This window comes from Aethalodelphis obliquidens, unplaced genomic scaffold (genome assembly GCF_003676395.1).
Source record: "Aethalodelphis obliquidens isolate GAN/ISIS:26980383/991018 unplaced genomic scaffold, ASM367639v1 scaffold1, whole genome shotgun sequence".
In the NCBI taxonomy this organism is placed as follows: domain Eukaryota; kingdom Metazoa; phylum Chordata; class Mammalia; order Artiodactyla; family Delphinidae; genus Aethalodelphis; species Aethalodelphis obliquidens.
In genome coordinates, this window is record NW_020837945.1 from 3,755,508 (window position 1) to 3,773,406 (window position 17,899).

At 48.5% G+C, this 17,899-nt stretch overlaps 1 protein-coding gene across 3 annotated transcripts in view; it reads left to right on the top strand.

Moving 5' to 3' along the window:
* Positions 1-2,172: 2,172 nt before the first annotated feature.
* Positions 2,173-17,899, top strand: part of C2CD2 (C2 calcium dependent domain containing 2) — a 60,353-nt gene continuing 44,626 nt past the window's right edge. The window contains exon 1 of one of the 3 annotated variants that reach the window (XM_027091747.1): positions 2,173-2,775. In XM_027091747.1, coding sequence (XP_026947548.1) covers positions 2,503-2,775 — 273 coding nt within the window. In that variant the 5' untranslated portion in view covers positions 2,173-2,502. The remainder of the gene's footprint in view (positions 2,776-17,899) is intronic. The other 2 variants (XM_027091815.1, XM_027091662.1) reach the window with 2 other exon arrangements.

Below are 17,899 nucleotides of genomic sequence, written 5' to 3' on the forward strand. Positions count from 1 at the left end.
CTGGTTCCACCAGTCACACGGGCTGGGGACGGCTGTCTCCTACCTGCCACACAGCCATGCTAGGCATCGCACATGCGCACACCTGCACTCACCGTCGAACAGGGAGACGAGGAGCCCTGGGTATCCAGTTATCCAGGTTATTCTGGCAACGGGGCCAGCATGACTGGGATTATTCAACTGCATAGATCTGGCTACAGGTCAGAAAATACTAAGATGTTTCTTCCAAGTAAGAAGAGATTTCTGAGAAAAGCAGAGCAACTCCTCCCAAATCCTTTACAGCCTGGGGGCTGAAGGACGACTTACAGTTTAAAGGATAGATAACTCGAAGGAAGTTGATAGGATCATTCTATTTCCACTTTCTAATATCAGACCTGCCTAGTAAGGGCTGGTTCTCCCCGGCCCCAGCTCGCCTGGGCAACCTGATGAATTCCCCTCCCTGCCAGCCCTGGTCCTGTTCCCCACTAGGGCTGTCAGTCCACCTACCTCCCAACCCCTTCCTCCTTCTCAAAGAAAATCGGGTCCTCGGGTGTCAACTCCTTCACCCTCCTACTGCTGTAGACTCGCCCACCCCATAAAGAACAAGGTCCTGCTGTAGAGCACAGGGAACTATAGTCAACCTCCTGGGATAAAACGTAATGGGGAAGAATGTGAAAAAGAATGTATATACGTATAACAGAATCACCCTGTTGTACAGCAGAAATTAACACAACATTGTAAATCAACTATGCTTCAATAAAATAAATTTAAAAAAAAACAAACCCTCACTCACCTTCATCTCCTGGCCTCCAGTCTCTAAGCCAGAAATACCCTCTCCTGGGAGGGCCCACACTCTAGGGCTTAGGGTACTGAGCTACATGCAGGCCTCAGGGACTTTGCACACACACACTTCTTCAAATGCCATTACATCCAACCTCCCCCTTTCCAGCCCGGCACCTCACCCTCCTCTTCAATACTTGGTATCCAGGGCAGATTCGTCACAGCATCTGTGGTTCTCTTTGTTCTACTGCTCCCAAGGTTTTCACGAAATAGCTGTCAATAAATGCCATTAGCCTCTGAACCAGATCCAGACCCTAACCTCCATCGGCCCGACTAGTCCGTCTTCTTAGCGATCTCCCCTCTGAGCCAGGTTGGAAGGCTTCTCTTTACCCACTGCCGTGGCAGAGGGAGGGGCTGGGGAGGAGCCAGTGAGGACCCTCTGCTGCAGTGTCGGGGCCAGAATCCTCACTGATGTTACCAACCAGACAGGCAGACCCTGGCTAGGTAAGAGAAGGCTAAGTGCTCAGGTCTAACCAACCCAATTCAAAGTCAAATCCCCTTCATACAGCCGCAGAACTACAAGCAAATCACTATTTTATGATTCAGGCTTTGCATTAGGCCTTGGAGAATCTCAGGCTAGTGTTTTGAGGCGTTGCCTAATGACGGGGGCGGACTGCAAGGTGAGGGGCGCAGGGAGCGCGCCACACACATGCGCACACACAAACTTCTTAATGGGCATTTTCCTGAGACCCTCCCAGGAGTGATCATGGCAGCTCTTAAAGCGAGGTTCCAGACTTCAGGGTGCGAGTGGTGGATTTCTAGGGGCTTTCCAAGTATGTTAAAACCGGACAACTGTCTTTTGCTGGTGGGCAGATGGCGATCCTAGAAATCACCCTTTCACACGCACAGGCGCGCGCACACACATGCACGCACACGCGTGCACACACGCGCACACAGGCTCACGGAAGCCCCGCCAGCCCGCCCCACTGTAGCCCTGGGGTTGGGCTGACTAATTGGAAAGTCCCGCGCTTTCGCGTCTCCGCGCCGGAGACAGGTCCGCGCAGGAGGATGCAGCGCCGGGCGCACACGCGGCCACCGCGCAGCCATGGTCCGGGCGAAGGCGCCGGAGGTGGCAGGCGGCGCGCGCACACGGCCGGCGGGGGCCGAGGCCGCAGCGGGGGCGGGGTCGGCAGGGGAGCTGGGCGCTGGGCCTTTCAAGGGGCGGGCGGGGCGGGCCGCGGGGAGCCGGGAGCGGGGAGCGGCGGGGACGACCCGGGCTCAGGGAAGGCCCAGGCCCCGCCCCGCCCCCGCCCCGCCCCGCAGGCCGCGCCCCTTCCCCCGCCCCGCGGCCCCGCCCCTCCTCCGGCCGCCGCTGGGCCGCGGGCGGGACGCCTGGGGCGGCGCGCTGGAGGAGAGGCGCCCGGCCACGGCCCCGGGAACTACCAGACGCCCGAGTCGGGAACGCGGGACGCCGCGTCCCCATTTGTTAGGGGAGGCGCAGTCCCGGGCCGTGGCCGTCGTGAGGCGGCTGGGCTTTTCCTCCCGCTCACCCTGCCCGCCGGCCTCTCGGCGCCCGGGGCCCGCGTCGCCAGCCGCCTGGATCCGCCCGCCGCGCCCCCTCCCCGCCCCCCGCGAGCCCCGGCCGGCCGCGAGCTGATGTCCTGAGCTCGCCGCCCGCGGGCTGTGCGCCCGGCCAGGGGCTGCCTGGGAAGTTGGGGCGAGGCGCGCCGGGTATGCGCCATCACCATGTCCCGCCTGGACTCGTGGCTCGGTGAGGTCCAGTGGCTGGGCTTGGTGGCGCTCTTCGTCGTGGCCTTGGGCACTGTGGGCCTGTACCTGGCGCAGTGGGCGCTGGCCAGGGCGCGACCCCGCTCCCCGAGGCGGGCGGCGGAGCCCGGCGAGGGCCAGCGCCCCGAGCCGGATGCGCTGCTCGCCTGGATCGTGACGCTGAGCATCTGGAGGAAGCAGTGGCAGGCCGCCTGGGTGGCCGCCCTGAACGATGAGGCCAAACGGAGAGCGGTGAGTTTCCGTGAGGGCCGGTCGTGCTGCGGGGTCGGGCGCGGTGATCTCGGGGCGCGGGTTCAGAGCAGAGCTCTTCTTCCCTGGAGGCTCGCCACAGCCCTTGACTGATTCGAGGGGCAGAGCATCCTTGAAAGTTAGGAGAAAGACCCTGAAGACTGGAGGACCCTTGATGGGGAATCAAGACAAAATGATTCGATTTTATTAACCAGACATGAGGTGTGCCAGGCCCTAGGCTCCACTGGAGGGACAGACTGGTTGTTGGAGAGACTTTTCGGGGTGCCCCTTCCCCTTCAGGCTCATACTTGCCCTTCCTGGCGTCCCAGGTGGATTCCCGTATTCAGGTGGACCCCGAACTGCGTTTGCACCTGAATAACTGTGAACCAAATATGCTTCCACGTACAGAGCTGAATTTCGCCCAGCGTGTTATTTCCAGAAGGTTTGCATTCCTTGGCATTTAAAATTAGTGACCGTTGAGGGCTAGCCGCTCGCCAGACATGTACTGGGGGCTTCAGGTACGTCTGTCATCTCTGAATCCTCACAACTCCTGCGACAGAGGCGTTGTCAACATTTCACAGGTGGGGAAACTGAGGCCTGGAAAGGTTAAGTAATCCGCCCAAGGTCACACAGCCTGTGGGTGGCAGAGCTGGGATTTGAACCCACCTATCTCCTACCTCAAAGCTCAGGGGCTTATGACGGAGCTCTGCTACCTCATGCTCCTGTGGTTATGTTTCTTGTCTGGTTAATGACTGGGTGACTTATTTTTGCTTCTAAGACATCTTGGTTTAATGACAAGCTCCTGGCGTCTGCTATTTCTTGGTGTTCCATAGGAGGAATGGGGGCCTGGGGGGTTTGGGGTACCTCCCAGTCTTCGCCTGTCCTGATGGCTCCCAGGTGTACCGCATTCCGCCACCTGCTTGGGAACTCAGTGGAGAAGCCTGTGGCGCTTCGCTTTGGAAATAGTGAATGCTGTGTGTCTGGACCATCAACCTTCAAAATATTCCACGGTGGGCCCTCTGTGTGGTCTTTGCGCATGACCTTGACTGACTCACATAGCCACGGGTTTAAAAAACAAAATAGCTTTGAGTGTGAATGAGCATAAATCCAACAAAAGACCGTGTTCTGAACCCTCGGGAGAAAAAAAAATAACCGTAACCTTTGGATGAAAAAAGCCTTCAAGGTCATTTGACTGCCGTCTGCCTCGGTGCCTGGAGTCCGTGCCGCGGCCGCCAGAACCGGACAGCTCTTCGGGGGGGCCACCCCACCTCTCGTGGGAGCCCCTAAAGCCACGTGACCTCACCTATGTGAGCAAACACAGCTTTGTTTCCCCACGAAGCTGCTGTCATTGATCCCTGGTTGACCTGGTGTCCAGGGCCTGCGTTCCGGGGCTGAGTGCACTGCAGGCTGGAGTTGTGAGCGGGTGAAAGTCTTGTCCCAGCTGGATGAGACAGGGCGCGTGACGTGGGCCACGGATTCTGCTTCTCAGCCTTTCGTGAGCTGTAACATGCGTGTTGGTGTTGGGTGAGTGACCTGTAGGGTCCTGGTCGTCCCCCTGGGACTCCTGAGAGGGTCAGGCAGAGGCACGAGCCTCCCTCCTGTAAGTCTGGGACAGTCCTGCTTAAACCATTCTGCCGTGTTCCCTGACATTTCCTGATTGGCTTAGAAACTATGATTGCCTTCGATATAATGCTTCCAGATTACCCTCTTGCCTGGAGCCCTCAGAGAGAAAGGAGGATATCCCTGCTCTGGAATTTTTCTGCAGCCGGTCGGGTAAGGCTGAGAACTGAAGCAAATACCTGAAGGTTTCGGAGGCAAACCTTTCTCCCTACTCACTTGAATCCGTGTGGGAGGAGAGGGGGCCCTTGGCTCAGGGGGCGGGGAGAGATCTGGCTCCTTTGCACCTTCTCCGTTCTCTGCTATTCGCCATGCACTGCAGAGTCTTAGACACCAGTTTTTCCAGAGCTCCTGCCCGGAAGGGGCAATAATGTACTGGGTTTAAGCTCAAGGCAGCCCTGAGTCTCCTCTGACAGTAGACTGGGTCTGACTGTGGTGTCAGGTGCGTGTGTGTGTGTGTGTGTGTGTATGCGCACGCGCGTGTGTGTGCATGTGTGTGCGTGTGTGTGCGTGCGTGTGTACGTGTGTGTGCGTGTGTGTGATGGGGGGAGGGAATTGCTGGCGTCACTTTGCTCTCCCTGGTGCCTGGAAATGTTGCTCGATTTGAATTCAGATGGAACGTTCTGCAGGCTGATAGGATCTGGGTAACTCCTGCCCTGGCCTTGGCATACCTCTCCCCTGTCCTGGGCCATCCCGACCGCGACACTCATGACAGCGTGGGTGAGCAGTCCCTGGTGTTCCGTTAGCGGCTGTCCTGACCTGGCAGCCAGCCCTGCGGAGTCTCCCTCTGCCCTGCCTCCAACACGATTTCCACTAATCCCCGATTAGGGTTGACCCTCCAAGCCCGCACTCAGCCCGGCGAGCCACAGCTTAGCGTCCCCCTTCTGCCCCGACCCTGTCCTGTTATCTGTCTGCCCTGGCCCGGGAGGAGACCACTTCTCTGCCTATCGCGCTGGGGGATTGGCGGTAACTCAGGCATCTCCAGCGTCTTCCGTGCGAGGTGGGATTCTCTCCTGAATGGAGCGACTCCTCCCATTCTGTTTTACTCCAGCTTGTGTTTTAGGACTGCAAGGAACCCTAAACCCTTCTCACAGCACCTCTTGCTTCTCCGAAAGGCGAGACTGAGGCCCATGGGCTAGAGAGACTTGCCAGGGTTGACCTAGACCCTGGGCTGGGGGGTTTTCCTGGTCCATCCACATCTGCAGTCATGGTCCCCTGTGGGCAGCAGACTTGACTTTGAGACCCAAATGTTTCCTTTAGTTGCGGTCCAGCAAGAAAGGATAAAAGGGTGCGATTGTTTAATGCATCATCCCTAACAAAGGGGCTCCTATCTCCTAGGAGCTGAGGGTGGGTCAGTAGCTTGTGGAGTCTCCTTTGGCCCCGGATGACCAGGGACTGTGGCACTGCAGGTTCCCTGTGTCAGAGGGCCCCTGGGATTGTAACCCTCACTCTGAGTAATTAGAATGGTGAATTGGAGAGACAGGTGAGGAGACCGCGGCTGCTCTGCCAGCTGGTCGGGCTGATGCCAGGTGTTTGGGGAACACTGGCGAATTGCCTAGAGAGCTTTGAAAAAATACACATGCCTGCTCCCTCCCCCGCTTCAGACTCAGGAAGTTGTTGGGGGCGCAGGGAGCTTCCTATATTTTTCACAAGTTCCCCGAGCCAGCCCCTCACTAGTGAGAAGCTGCTGGGTACACACAGTGTCCGTAAGCCAGCCACCAGTCAGTCAGGTCCCCCTCACCCCACGTCTCTCCACTCTGCCATCGCAAACACCTAATTCCAGCTGATCTGATGGTGGTTCGGTCTCAAGAGAACAGAAAGTTCCCGGAACTGGCTCAGTCACCAGACTGGGAACTAATGCTGTATTATTTAAAGGCAACAGCTGAGGTTTTCCCTTTGGTTCCCCTGCATTTATTTACATGAACATTTACAAAGTGGTTTGGGGCGACAGTCACCCCAGCAGTGGTCCACACCTGGTGGCTCCAGTGTTGCCATTTCCACAGCAGGTCACCAGCTATGGAAGCCAGCGTGCCCATGGTCCCCTGCCCCCTCCGGGTGGGCTGGACAGCGCCTTCCTCCCAAGGCTGCGGCTGTTGGGACCACGTGCGGGGAACAGCATTCTGAGAGTGAGGGCCACGTTCTGGACTTGTCCAGCAGGCCCAGGCCCCGGGTGGGGAGGGTTAACAGAGCTGTTTGTCTCTTTAGTCTTTTGCCCCAGGATTTTTTTCAGAGGAATGTTCTAAATGCAAATGACCGAGACTGTAGGACAATTTGTGGTCTTTGTGGGAAAAAAAAAAAAAATGTCCTGTGAACTTAGAACATGTTATTAATAGCTCTGACTCGTATAGGAGGTGTGGCAACTTGAAAAGTAAACAAAGTGACAAGACTTGGGAGTTTCCTTATTCTATAATGAGCTTCCTTCGTGCGCTGCTCCCAAAAATTCAAGCTCCTTGACCACCCACGGTGGCCACAGTCTAAGTCAGCTGGTAAGAATGGGAAGGCACTCTCTGCCTGACCCCCAAACCGGTCTCCTTTCCATTGATCAAACATTCAGTGTTCTCTCCTCTGTGGGATCTTCCCACAAGGCATTTATTGTGTCTCCAACATTATTTAACCTTTCTCCTTATTTAACTCCTGTCAGTATTTCAGGTCTCAGCACAGGGGTCCCTGACCTTCTGCTGCCCCACCCTCTCCCCAGCAGGACCCTGTGGTCACTGGTGCCCTCATCAGCTCCCGGGATTGTGAGGGAGGCCAGAGCCCTGTCCGTCCAGGCACAGCGCACCCGGTGCCCAGCGCACGGCTGGCTTGGGCCAGGTGGCGATTGGAGCATGAATAACAGGCCCTGTCCCCTGTCGCTGGAAGGGGACAAACGGTGGAGATGCGCATCACCCCGTCTGGACACAGGCCTCCCCTGCTTGGGAGCTGGCCAGGCCTGGGCCAAACAAGCTGTTTAATGTGCTTTGTTTTTCACTTCTAAAGAATCAACATTAAAGGAGGCTCACTGATGACTTTGCAAACTGTCAATAGAAACGAGGAGTAGATGCCAGTTCAGGTTGTTCTTTGCATTCACCCATTCTCTCAGCAAGACGGGAATTCAGGGGAAGGAAGAGTGGGTGTAGTGTTAGTGTCAACTAAAACGCAGCATCCACTCCTGTCAGCCCCTCGTGGGTTGCTGAGGAGGGAAGGGACCTCTTGAGCCACTCGGAAGAGCTGTGTGGCCACTGCTTAGGCTGGAAGGCAGCTCTGGGGCTGTGTGACCTTGGGCAAGCCCTGACCTCTCTGTGCTTCATCCGTGGAAGAGGATAAGTTTGGGTTCAGTCTGGAAAGCAGCATCCACTCCAGATGCGATGAGATCTGTGTGAGGCCTTTAGTCAATAGAGTCAACAAAGATGGGCTGCTTTCTTGTAACATCTTCCTTAAAAAAAAAAAAAGCTTTAAATTTTTTACTGCTTTTAGATTTAGAGAGAAGTTTCAAAAATAATTCAGTTTCCATACTTTCCTCAGCCAGCCTTACATAACCATAGCACAAGAGCAGAACCAAGAAATTAACATTGGTACGATGTCACTATAATATAGTATAATGATACTAACACTGTAAAAATATGAGAAATTAACATTGGTATAATGTTACTATGTTTCATAGTACAATCATATTATCATTGTAGCCTATAAGAAATTAATATTGGCACAATGTTACTATATTTTATAATGAAATGATATTAACATTGTAACAGTACAAGAAATTAACAGAAGTTTTTAACTAAACTGAAGACCCTACTTTTTTTTTTCTTTTTTAACATCTTTGTTGGAATATAATTGCTTTACAATGTTGTGTTAGTTTCTGCTGTATAACAGAGTGAATCAGCTATATGTACACATATATCCCCATATCTCCTCCCTCTTGCGTCTCCCTCCCACCCTCTCTATCCCACCCCTCTAGGTGGTCACAAAGCACCGAGCTGATCTCCCTGTGCGATGCAGCTGCTTCCCAATAGCTATGTATTTTACATTTGGTAGTGTATATATGTCCCTGCCTCTCTCTCACTTCGTCCCAGCGTACCCTTCCCCCTCCCCGTGTCCTCAAGTCCATTCTCTACTTCTGTGTCTTTATTCCTGTCCTGCCCCTAGGTTCATCAGAACCATTTTTTTTTTTTTTTTTTAGATTCCATATATATGTGTTAGCATATGGTATTTGCTTTTCTCTTTCTGACTTACTTCACTCTGTTTGACACACTCTAGGTCCATCCACCTCACTACAAATAACTCAATTTCCTTTCTTTTTATGGCTGAGTAACATTCCATTGTATATATGTGCCACATCTTCTTTCTCCATTCGTCTGTCGACGGATACTTAGGTTGCTTCCATGTCCTGGCCATTGTAAATAGTGCTGCAATGAACATTGTGGTACATGACTCTTTTTGAATTATGGTTTTCTCTGGGGGTAGGCCGAGTAGTGGGATTGCTGGGTCATGTGGTAGTTCTATTTTTAGTTTTTTAAGGACCTTCATACTGTTCTCCATAGTGGCTGTATCAATTTACATTCCCACCAACAGTGCAAGAGGGTTCTCCTTTCTCCACACCCTCTCCAGCATTTATTTGTAGATTTTTTGATGATGGCCATTCTGACAGGTGTGGGATGATATCTCATTGTAGTTTTGATTTGCATTTCTCTAATGATTAGTGATGTTTCATGTGTTTGTTGGCAGTCTGTATATCTTCTTTGGAGAAATATCTGTTCAGGTCTTCTGCCCATTTTTGGATTGGGTTGTCTGTTTTCTTGATATTGAACTGCATGAGCTGCTTGTAAATTTTGGAGATTAATCCTTTGTCAGTTGTTTGGTTGGAAATATTTTCTCCCATTCTGAGGGTTGTCTTTTCATCTTGTTTATGGTTTCCTTTGCTGTGCAAAAGCTTTTAAGTTTCATTAGGTCCTATTTGTTTATTTTTGTTTTTATTTCCATTTCTCTAGGAGGTGGGTCAAAAAGAATCTTGCTGTGATTTATGTCAAAGATTGTTCTTCCTATGTTTTCCTCTAAGAGTTGTATAGTGTCTGGCCTTACATTTAGGTCTTTAGTCCATTTTGAGTTTATTTATGTGTATGGTGTTAGGCAGTGTTCTAATTTCATTCTTTTACATGTAGCTGTCCAGTTTTCCCAGCACCACTTATTGATGAGGCTGTCTTTTCTCCATTGTATATTCTTGCCTCCTTTATCAAAAATAAGGTGACCATAGGTCTTCCCTGGTGGCGCAGTGGTTGAGAGTCCACCTGCCAATGCAGGGGGCATGGGTTTGTGCCCCGGTCCGGGAAGATCCCACATGCCGTGGAGTGGCTGGGCCCGTGAGCCATGGCCGCTGAGCCTGCGCGTCCAGAGCCTGTGCTCCGCAACGGGAGAGGCCACAACAATGAGAGGCCCGCGTACTGCAAAAAAAAAAAAAAGGTGACCGTATGTGCGTGGGATTATCTCTGGGCTTTCTATCCTGTTCCATTGATCTATATTTCTGTTTTTGTGCTAGTACCATACTGTCTTGATTACTGTAGCTTTGTAGTATGGTCTGAAGTCAGGGAGCCTGATTCCTCCAGCTCCGTTTTTCTTTCTCAAGATTGCTTTGGCTATTCGGGGTCTTTTATGTTTCCATACAAATTGTGACATTTTTTGCTCTAGTTCTGTGAAAAATGCCATTGGTAGTTTGATAGGGATTGCATTGATACTACCCAAAGATTGCTTTGGGTAGTATAGTCATTTTCACAATGTTGATTCTTCCAATCCAAGGACATGGTATATCTCTCCATCTGTTTGTATCATTTTTAATTTCTTTCATCAGTGTCTTATAGTTTTCTGCATACAGGTCTTTTGTCTCCTTAGGTAGGTTTATTCCTAGGTATTTTATTCTTTTTGTTGCAGTGGTAAATGGGAGTGTTTCCTTAATTTCTCTTTGAGATTTTTCATTATTAGCGTATAAGAATGCAAGAGATTTCTGTGCATTAATTTTGTATCCTGCTACTTTACCAAATTCTTTGATTAGCACTAGTAGTTTTCTGGTAGCATCTTTAGGATCCTCTATGTATAGTATCATGTCATCTGCAAACAGTGACAGCTTTACTACTTCTTTTCTGATTTGGATTCCTTTTATTTCTCTTCCTTCTCTGATTGCTGTGGCTAAAACTTCCAAAACTGTGTTGAATAATAGCGGTGAGAGTGGGCATCCTTGTCTTGTTCCTGATTTTAGGGGAAAGGTTTCTGTTTTTTACCATTGAGAATGATGTTGGCTGTGGGTTTGTCATATATGGCCTGTATTATGTTGAGGTAAGTTCCCTCTATGCCTACTCTCTGGAGAGTTTTTATCATAAATGGGTGTTGAATTTTGTCGAAAGCTTTTTCTGCATCTATTAAGATTATCATATGGTTTTTATCCTTCAGTTTGTTCATATGGTTTATCACATTGATTGATTTGCATATATTGAAGAATCCTTGCATTCCTGGAATAACCCCCACTTGATCATAATGTATGATCCTTTTAATGTGCTGTTGGATTCTGTTTGCTAGTATTTTGTTGAGGATTTTTGCATCTACGTTCATCAGTGATATTGGCCTGTAGTTTTCTTTCTTTGTGACATCTTTGTCTGGTTTTGGTATCAGGGTGATGGTGGCCTTGTAGAATGAGTTTGGGAATGTTCCTCCCTCTGCTATATTTTGGAAGAGTTTGAGAAGGATAGGTGTTAGCTCTTCTCTAAAGGTTTGATAGAATTCACCTGTGAAGCCATCTGGTCCTGGGCTTTTGTTTGTTGGAAGATTTTTAATCACAGTCTCAATTTCAGTGCTTGTGATTAGTCTGTTTATATTTTCTGTTTCTTCCTGGTTCAGTCTTAGAAGGTTGTGCTTTTCTAACAATTTGTCCATTTCTTCCAGGTTGTCCATTTTATTGGCATATAGTTGCTTGTAGTAATCCCTCATGATCCTTTGTATTTCTGCAGTGTCAGTTGTTGCTTCTCCTTTTTCTTGTCTAATTCTGTTGACTTGAGTCTTCTCCCTTTTTTTCTTGTTGAGTCTGGCTAGTGGTTTATCAATTTTGTTTATCTTCTCAAAGAACCAGCTTTTAGTTTTATTGATCTTTGCTATTGTTTCCTTCATCTCTTTTTCATTTATTTCTGATCTGATCTTTATGATTTCTTTCCTTCTGCTAACTTTGGGGTTTTTTTGTTCTTCTTTCTCTAATTGCTTTAGGTGTAAGGTTAGGTTGTTTATTTGAGATGTTTCTTACTTCTTAAGGTCGTATTTTATTGCTATAAACTTCCCTCTTAGAACTGCTTTTGCTGCATCCCATAGGTTTTGGATCATTGTGTTTTCATTGTCATTTGTTTCTAGGTATTTTCTGATTTCCTCTTTGGTTTCTTCAGTGATCTCTTGGTTATTTAGTAACATATTGTTTATCCTCCATGTGTTTGTATTTTTTACACTTTTTTTCCCTGTAACTGATATCTAGTCTCATAGCATTGTGATCAGAAAAGATACTTGATACAATTTCAATTTTCTTAAATTTACCAAGGCTTGGTTTGTGACCCAAGGTATGATCTATCCTGGAGAATGTTCCATGAGCCCTTGAGAAGAAAATGTATCCTGTTGTTTTTTGGTTGGAATGTCCTATAAATATCAATTAAGTCCATCTTGTCTAATGGGTCATTTAAAGCTTGAATTTCCTTATTTATTTTCTGTTTGGATGATCTGTCCATTGGTGAACGTGAGGTGTTAAAGTCCCCTACAATTATTGTGTTACTGTCGATTTCCGCTTTTATGGCTGTTAGCATTTGCCTTGTATTGAGGTGCTCCTATGTTGGGTGCATAGATATTTACAATTGTTATATCTTCTTCTTGGATTGATCCCTTGATCATTATGTAGTGTCCTTCTTTGTCTCTTGTAATAGTCTTTATTTTAAAGTCTATTTTGTCTGATATGAGAATTGCTACTCCAGGTTTCCTTTGATTTCCATTTGCATGGAATATCTTTTTCCATCCCCTCATTTTCAGTCTGTGTGTGTCCCTAGGTCTGAAGAGGGTCTCTTGTAGGCAGCATATATACGGGTCTTGTTTTTGTATCCATTCAGCCAGTCTGTGTCTTTTGGTTGGAGCATTTAATCCATTTACATTTAAGGTAGTTATCGATATGTATGTCCCTATTACCATTTTCTCAATTGTTTTGGGTTTGTTATTGTAGATCTTTTCCTTCTCCTGTGTTTCCTGCCTAGAGAAGTTCCTTTAGCATTTGTTGTAAAGCTGGTTTGGTGGTGCTGAATTCTCTTAACTTTTGCTTGTCTGTAAAGATTTAAATTTCTCTGTCGAATCTGAAAGAGATTCTTGCTGGGTAGAGAAATCTTGGTTGTAGGTTTTTCCCTTTCATCACTTTAAATATGTCCTGCCACTCCCTTCTGGCTTGCAGAGTTTCTGCTGCAAGATCAGCTGTTAAGCTTATGGGGATTCCCTTGTATGTTATTTGTTGCTTTTCCCCTGCTGCTTTTAATATTTTTTCTTTGTATTTAATTTTTGATTGTTTCATTAGTATGTGTCTTGGTGTGTTTCTCGTTGGATTTATCCTGTGTGGTACTCCCTGTGCTTCCTGGACTGGATTGACTATTTCCTTTCCCATGTTAAGGAAGTTTTCAACTATAATCTCTTCAAATATTTTCTCAGACATTTCTTTTTGTTGTCTTCTTCTGGGACACCTGTAATTCAAATGTTGGTGTGATTAATATTGTCCCAGAGGTCTCTGAGACTGTCCTCAATTCTTTTCATTCTTTTTTCTTTATTCTGCTCTGGGGTAGTTATTTCCACTGTTTTATCTTCCAGGTCACTTATCCATTCTTCTGCATCAGTTGTTCTGCTATTGATTCCTTCCAGAGAATTTTTAATTTCATTTATTGTGCTGTTCATCATTATTTGTTAGCTTTTTAGTTCTTCGAGGTCCTTGTTAAACGTTTCTTGTATTTTCTCCAATCTGTTTCCAAGATTTTGGATTATCTTTACTGTCATTACTCTGAATTCTTTTTCAGGTAGACTGCCTATTTCCTCTTCATTTGTTTGGTCTCGTGGGTTTTTACCTTGCTCCTTCATCTGCTGTGTGTTTCTCTGTCTTCTTGTTTTGATTAATTTACTGTGTTTGGGGTCTCCTTTTCTCAGGCTGCAGGTTTGTAGTTCCCGTTGTTTATTGGTGGGTAAGGTTGGTTCAGTGGCTTGTGTAGGCTTCCTGGTGGAGTGGACTGGTGCCTGTGTTCTGGTGGATGAGGCTGGATCTTGTCTTTCTGGTGGGCAGGGCTGCGGCCGGTGGTGTGTTTTGGGGTGTCTGTGAACTTAGTATGACTTTAGGCAGCCTGTCTGCTATTGGGTGGGATTGTGGTCCTGTCTTGCTAGTTGTTGTCATGGGGCATCCAGCACTGGAGCTTGCTGGCCGTTGGGTGGAGCTGGGTCTTAGCATTGAGACGGAGATCTCTGGGAGAGCTCTTGCCGATTGATATTACATGGGGCCGGGAGGTCTCTGGTGGTCCAATGTCCTGAGCTCGGCTCTCCCACCTCAGAGTCTCAGGCCTGACACCGGACTGGAGCACCAGACCCTGTCAGCCACATGGCTCAGAAGAAAAGAGAGAAAAAAAGAAAGAAAAATAATAATAAAATAATTAAAATTTAAAAATTATTAAAATAAAAAAATTATAAAGTAATTTAAAAAAAAGAAGACAGTAACGAAACCAATAAACAAATCTGCCAATGATAACAAGAGCTAAAAACTATACTAAGATAAACATAAAAATCAGAAACAAGTCGGTCGCAGACAGCAAACCCCAAGTCTACAGTTGCTCCCAAAGTCCACTGCCTCAATTTGGGTTGATTTGTTGTCTGTTCAGGTGTTCCACAGATGGAGGTACCTCAAGTCGCTTGTGGGGATTTAATCCGCTGCTCCTGAGGCTGCACAGAGATTTGCCTCCTGTTCTTTGTTCTCACAGCTCCCGGGGTTCAGCTTTGGATTTGGCCCCGCCTCTGCATGTAGGTTGCCCTCAGGCATCTGTTCCCGCCCAGACAGGACAGGGTTCAAGCAGTGGCTGATTAGGGGACTCTGGCTCACTCAGGCCGGGGCGGCGGGGCAGGGGGGTGGGGGGGGAGGGAGGGGTACGGTAGTTATAATTGTAATGCAGGGCAGGCCTGCAACAGCAGAGGCCGTGGTGACTTTGCAACCGCCTGAATTTCACCGGCTTTCCGCCAGTATTCTTTTATTGTTCCAGGGTCCCGTTTAGGTCCTACATGGATTGAGTTGCTGCTTTGCGTTTGTCTCCTGCAGGCTGTAACAGTTTCCCAGTGTTCCCTTGTTTCTTTGTGACCTTGACAACTCTGAGGACTATTGATTGTTATTTTGCCAAATATCCCTCAGTTTGGTGTTTTCACACAAGTGCACTGCAGTTATACAAACCACGGAAGCGATGCGCCCCTTTCAGTGTGCTGCGTCACGGGGTGCGTGATGTCAGTGTGGCGTACCGCTGGGGAGAAGCAGCGGCCTTCATTCCTTGGTTAAGGTGATTTCCGCCTGTTTGTCTTCTTACATCTTAGGTCTCCTCTTATCCTTTCGTGCTATAGTTACCACATAACTTGGGGAGATACTTTGAGGTTGTACAAATCCTGTCACCCCTCATACTTTCACTCACTGAGTTGGCATCCATCTGTGTATCTAGTCTGCAGCCCTTGGCTTCCGTGGAGTTTGCCTAATGATGATTTTCTGTTTCCCTCTCTCCTTCTGCGTTTATTCATTGGAATCCTACTGCAGGAAAGAGCTGCCACTTCTCCTCCATCTATATATGTAATTGATTATTTACATCAGCATGGACTCACGGGTATTTATTTTATTCCATGGATTATAATTCAGTACCATCACTATTTATTTTGTTGCTTAAACTGTCCTTGTTTTGGCCATTAGAAGCTCTTTTGTGTTCTTCCATCTATATATATATATATATATATATATATATATATATATATATATATACACACACACATAGCTTTTTTCTTTTCTCAGCATCTCATTTCTTGACGGTTCCACAAGGTGTCTGCTCTGAGCTCGTCTTGTATTTTCCTCTTCTCTGGCCCTGGATTCAGCCACTTTTCTAAGCAGCTCTGATTCCTTTTCCTGGAGAAGTGTTTAGAAAACAAGATCTGGGCATCAGGTGTGCTCATTACCGCTGGGGTCTCATTGCTTCTAGACCCTCTTAGTGGACAGACCTAGGAAATGTATATGTGGACGCTAACACATTCATGTGCACACAGCTCTCTGTCTGCATCTTCAGAACCACGACTATACCTATATCCTGGATTCCAGGTCAACGGCACAGAGTTCATTTTCATCTTCCCCTTTCCGTATCTCGAACTTCTTCCTCCAGAAGTGAGGTATCTGGGACTTACTCTCTGTAGCATACTTATTTGGCCAATTCTAGTTTACACGTAACTTACTTTCTGAATTGCTGACCCGTACCCCCATGAGAAACACATTTACTGACTAGATTCTAGCATTTCTGTGCAGCCAGGATACTGTTTTCTTCAGTTTCTCAGGTTAGATCTGTTCCCCACCCCTTCGCGTGGTCGTGTTCTTTACTTGTGGTGGAGTGAGGTTTGCCTTCTATCTGGGTTTCCTCCCATATCCAGATTTTTCAAAAATCCATCTTTCGCCAGTGATTTGGGATGCCACCTTTGTCACATACCGTGTCCACACGTGTTGGGGTCTATTCTGGACATCCTGTTCCAGCCCTACTAGTCGTCTGTGTGTTCACGCTTTGAATCACAGAGGTTCTAGAGGGCGTCTTAACGTCAAGGAGAGCTAGTCTCTTGTTTTTGCTTTCTCAGTGTTTTCCTGGCAATTCCTGCCTGTTGCTTTTCCTGTGGATGTAAAATCTTGCTCTAGTCTGAGTGGGGTTGAGTCCGGAACGGGGCTGCCTTCCCAAGGACGGGGTGCAGAGATGTGGGAGTTTGTGGTTATGCCGCATGCACGCCGGGCTTCCTGAAACTCAAGGATCAAGCAGAAAGGGAAGGGGAACCTCTGGGTCCTTATTTTAATTTCATAATGTATTTCCTTCGTGAGACTGCCCCTTGACATTAACTTCCCTAGCAAAATATTTCCAGGGTTTTCATTCAGAAGCTGTCATACCTAAGAGGGCATAGATGGCATCTCCTGACGGGCAGGGGCAGGAGCTGGCATCGGGGCTGCTTAAGGCAACGCGGTGTCTTCAGGCTGGTGCAGAAGGTGCGTTGTCTCACACGCAGTCCCGGCGGCTGTAACGACTCCCGCAAGGGGTCAGCTCCCTGCCTGGTGCCAGGCTCTGTGCTGGGCGCTGCGCTTTCAGGCACGCAGCTTGGCACACAGGGCGATGTCATCCCCAAGCCCCTGGCCAGCAGGTCACACCAAAACAAGCTCCAGCCGTGGAGAATGTCAGCAGAGCAGCAGCCCCCAAAGCACGACTTCATCACGCTTGAGAAGATTTAATAGATTTAATTCTTCCCTGATGATTTTTAGAGGGTGAGATCAATGTTGCTAAGACAGGGTGAGGTTAGAAGCATGTCAGTGACAATGTTCTGTGCCCTGTAGGTTTACCCTGGATCACTGGGAATTCTTAAGACACAGCCCCGTGATGACTTCATTCTTGTTCCTCTGCACTGCACTTGCCAGCAGAGCTTTGGTGCCTTTTTGTACCATTTTAATTCCCTACCCTTGATCTGACCTTGTAGTTGGAACCAGCACGTCACAGCTGAGAGTCTCAGAAATCGATGAGATACGGAGGGAAGTTGTGGGTCTGAATCTCTTTTTTAACCAGTCGATCGGAGCTCACTTGACGATGATGTACTTTCTGGAACATGTCAGGAAAAGAGTTTAAGAAGAGTTTCGTTCCGGGGTCGTATTGTAGGCGTAAGTGTTCAGCTTCTCAAGAGAACTTATTTTTAAAAGGCCAAGACTTGCTTGGCAATCCAAGCCTGGTTTGTTCTTTTATAAAACATCAATCTTGTTGCCTTGTGGTCATATTCATTACTTGCACGTCTTGCACTTGGAGATTTTAATTGCAAGAACCAAAATGGACATAGGGCGACAAGCCACAGAGGACTTTTCTGGAAGCTTACGGGGATGCACAGAGCCGAGGGTGGGGTTGAACCAGGAGACCCTGGAGGGCAGGAGCCTGGCAGCTCTGGAGGAACCCGATCCTTGGGCATGGCCACCGGCCCAAGTTCATTTCCAGCCAAGGAATCCCAAACTCCAGGGAGAAGCAGCCACAGCCTCCCACTGCGCTCCCCCCACCCCGGGTTCCCCCTCACGTGCTGTTTGGGCAGTGGGAGAGGAGAAGGGGGCCGCCCTCAGTAGAGTGCCAGCGCCCACGTGGAACAGGGAGAGGTGATTCTCTGAAACCGGAGAGAGTGCTTTCCCAGAAGAAGGGCAGCACAGCCCTTGAACCTGCTGTGCCTGGCCAGGTGCTGTGCTTGTACTCCAGACCCACCG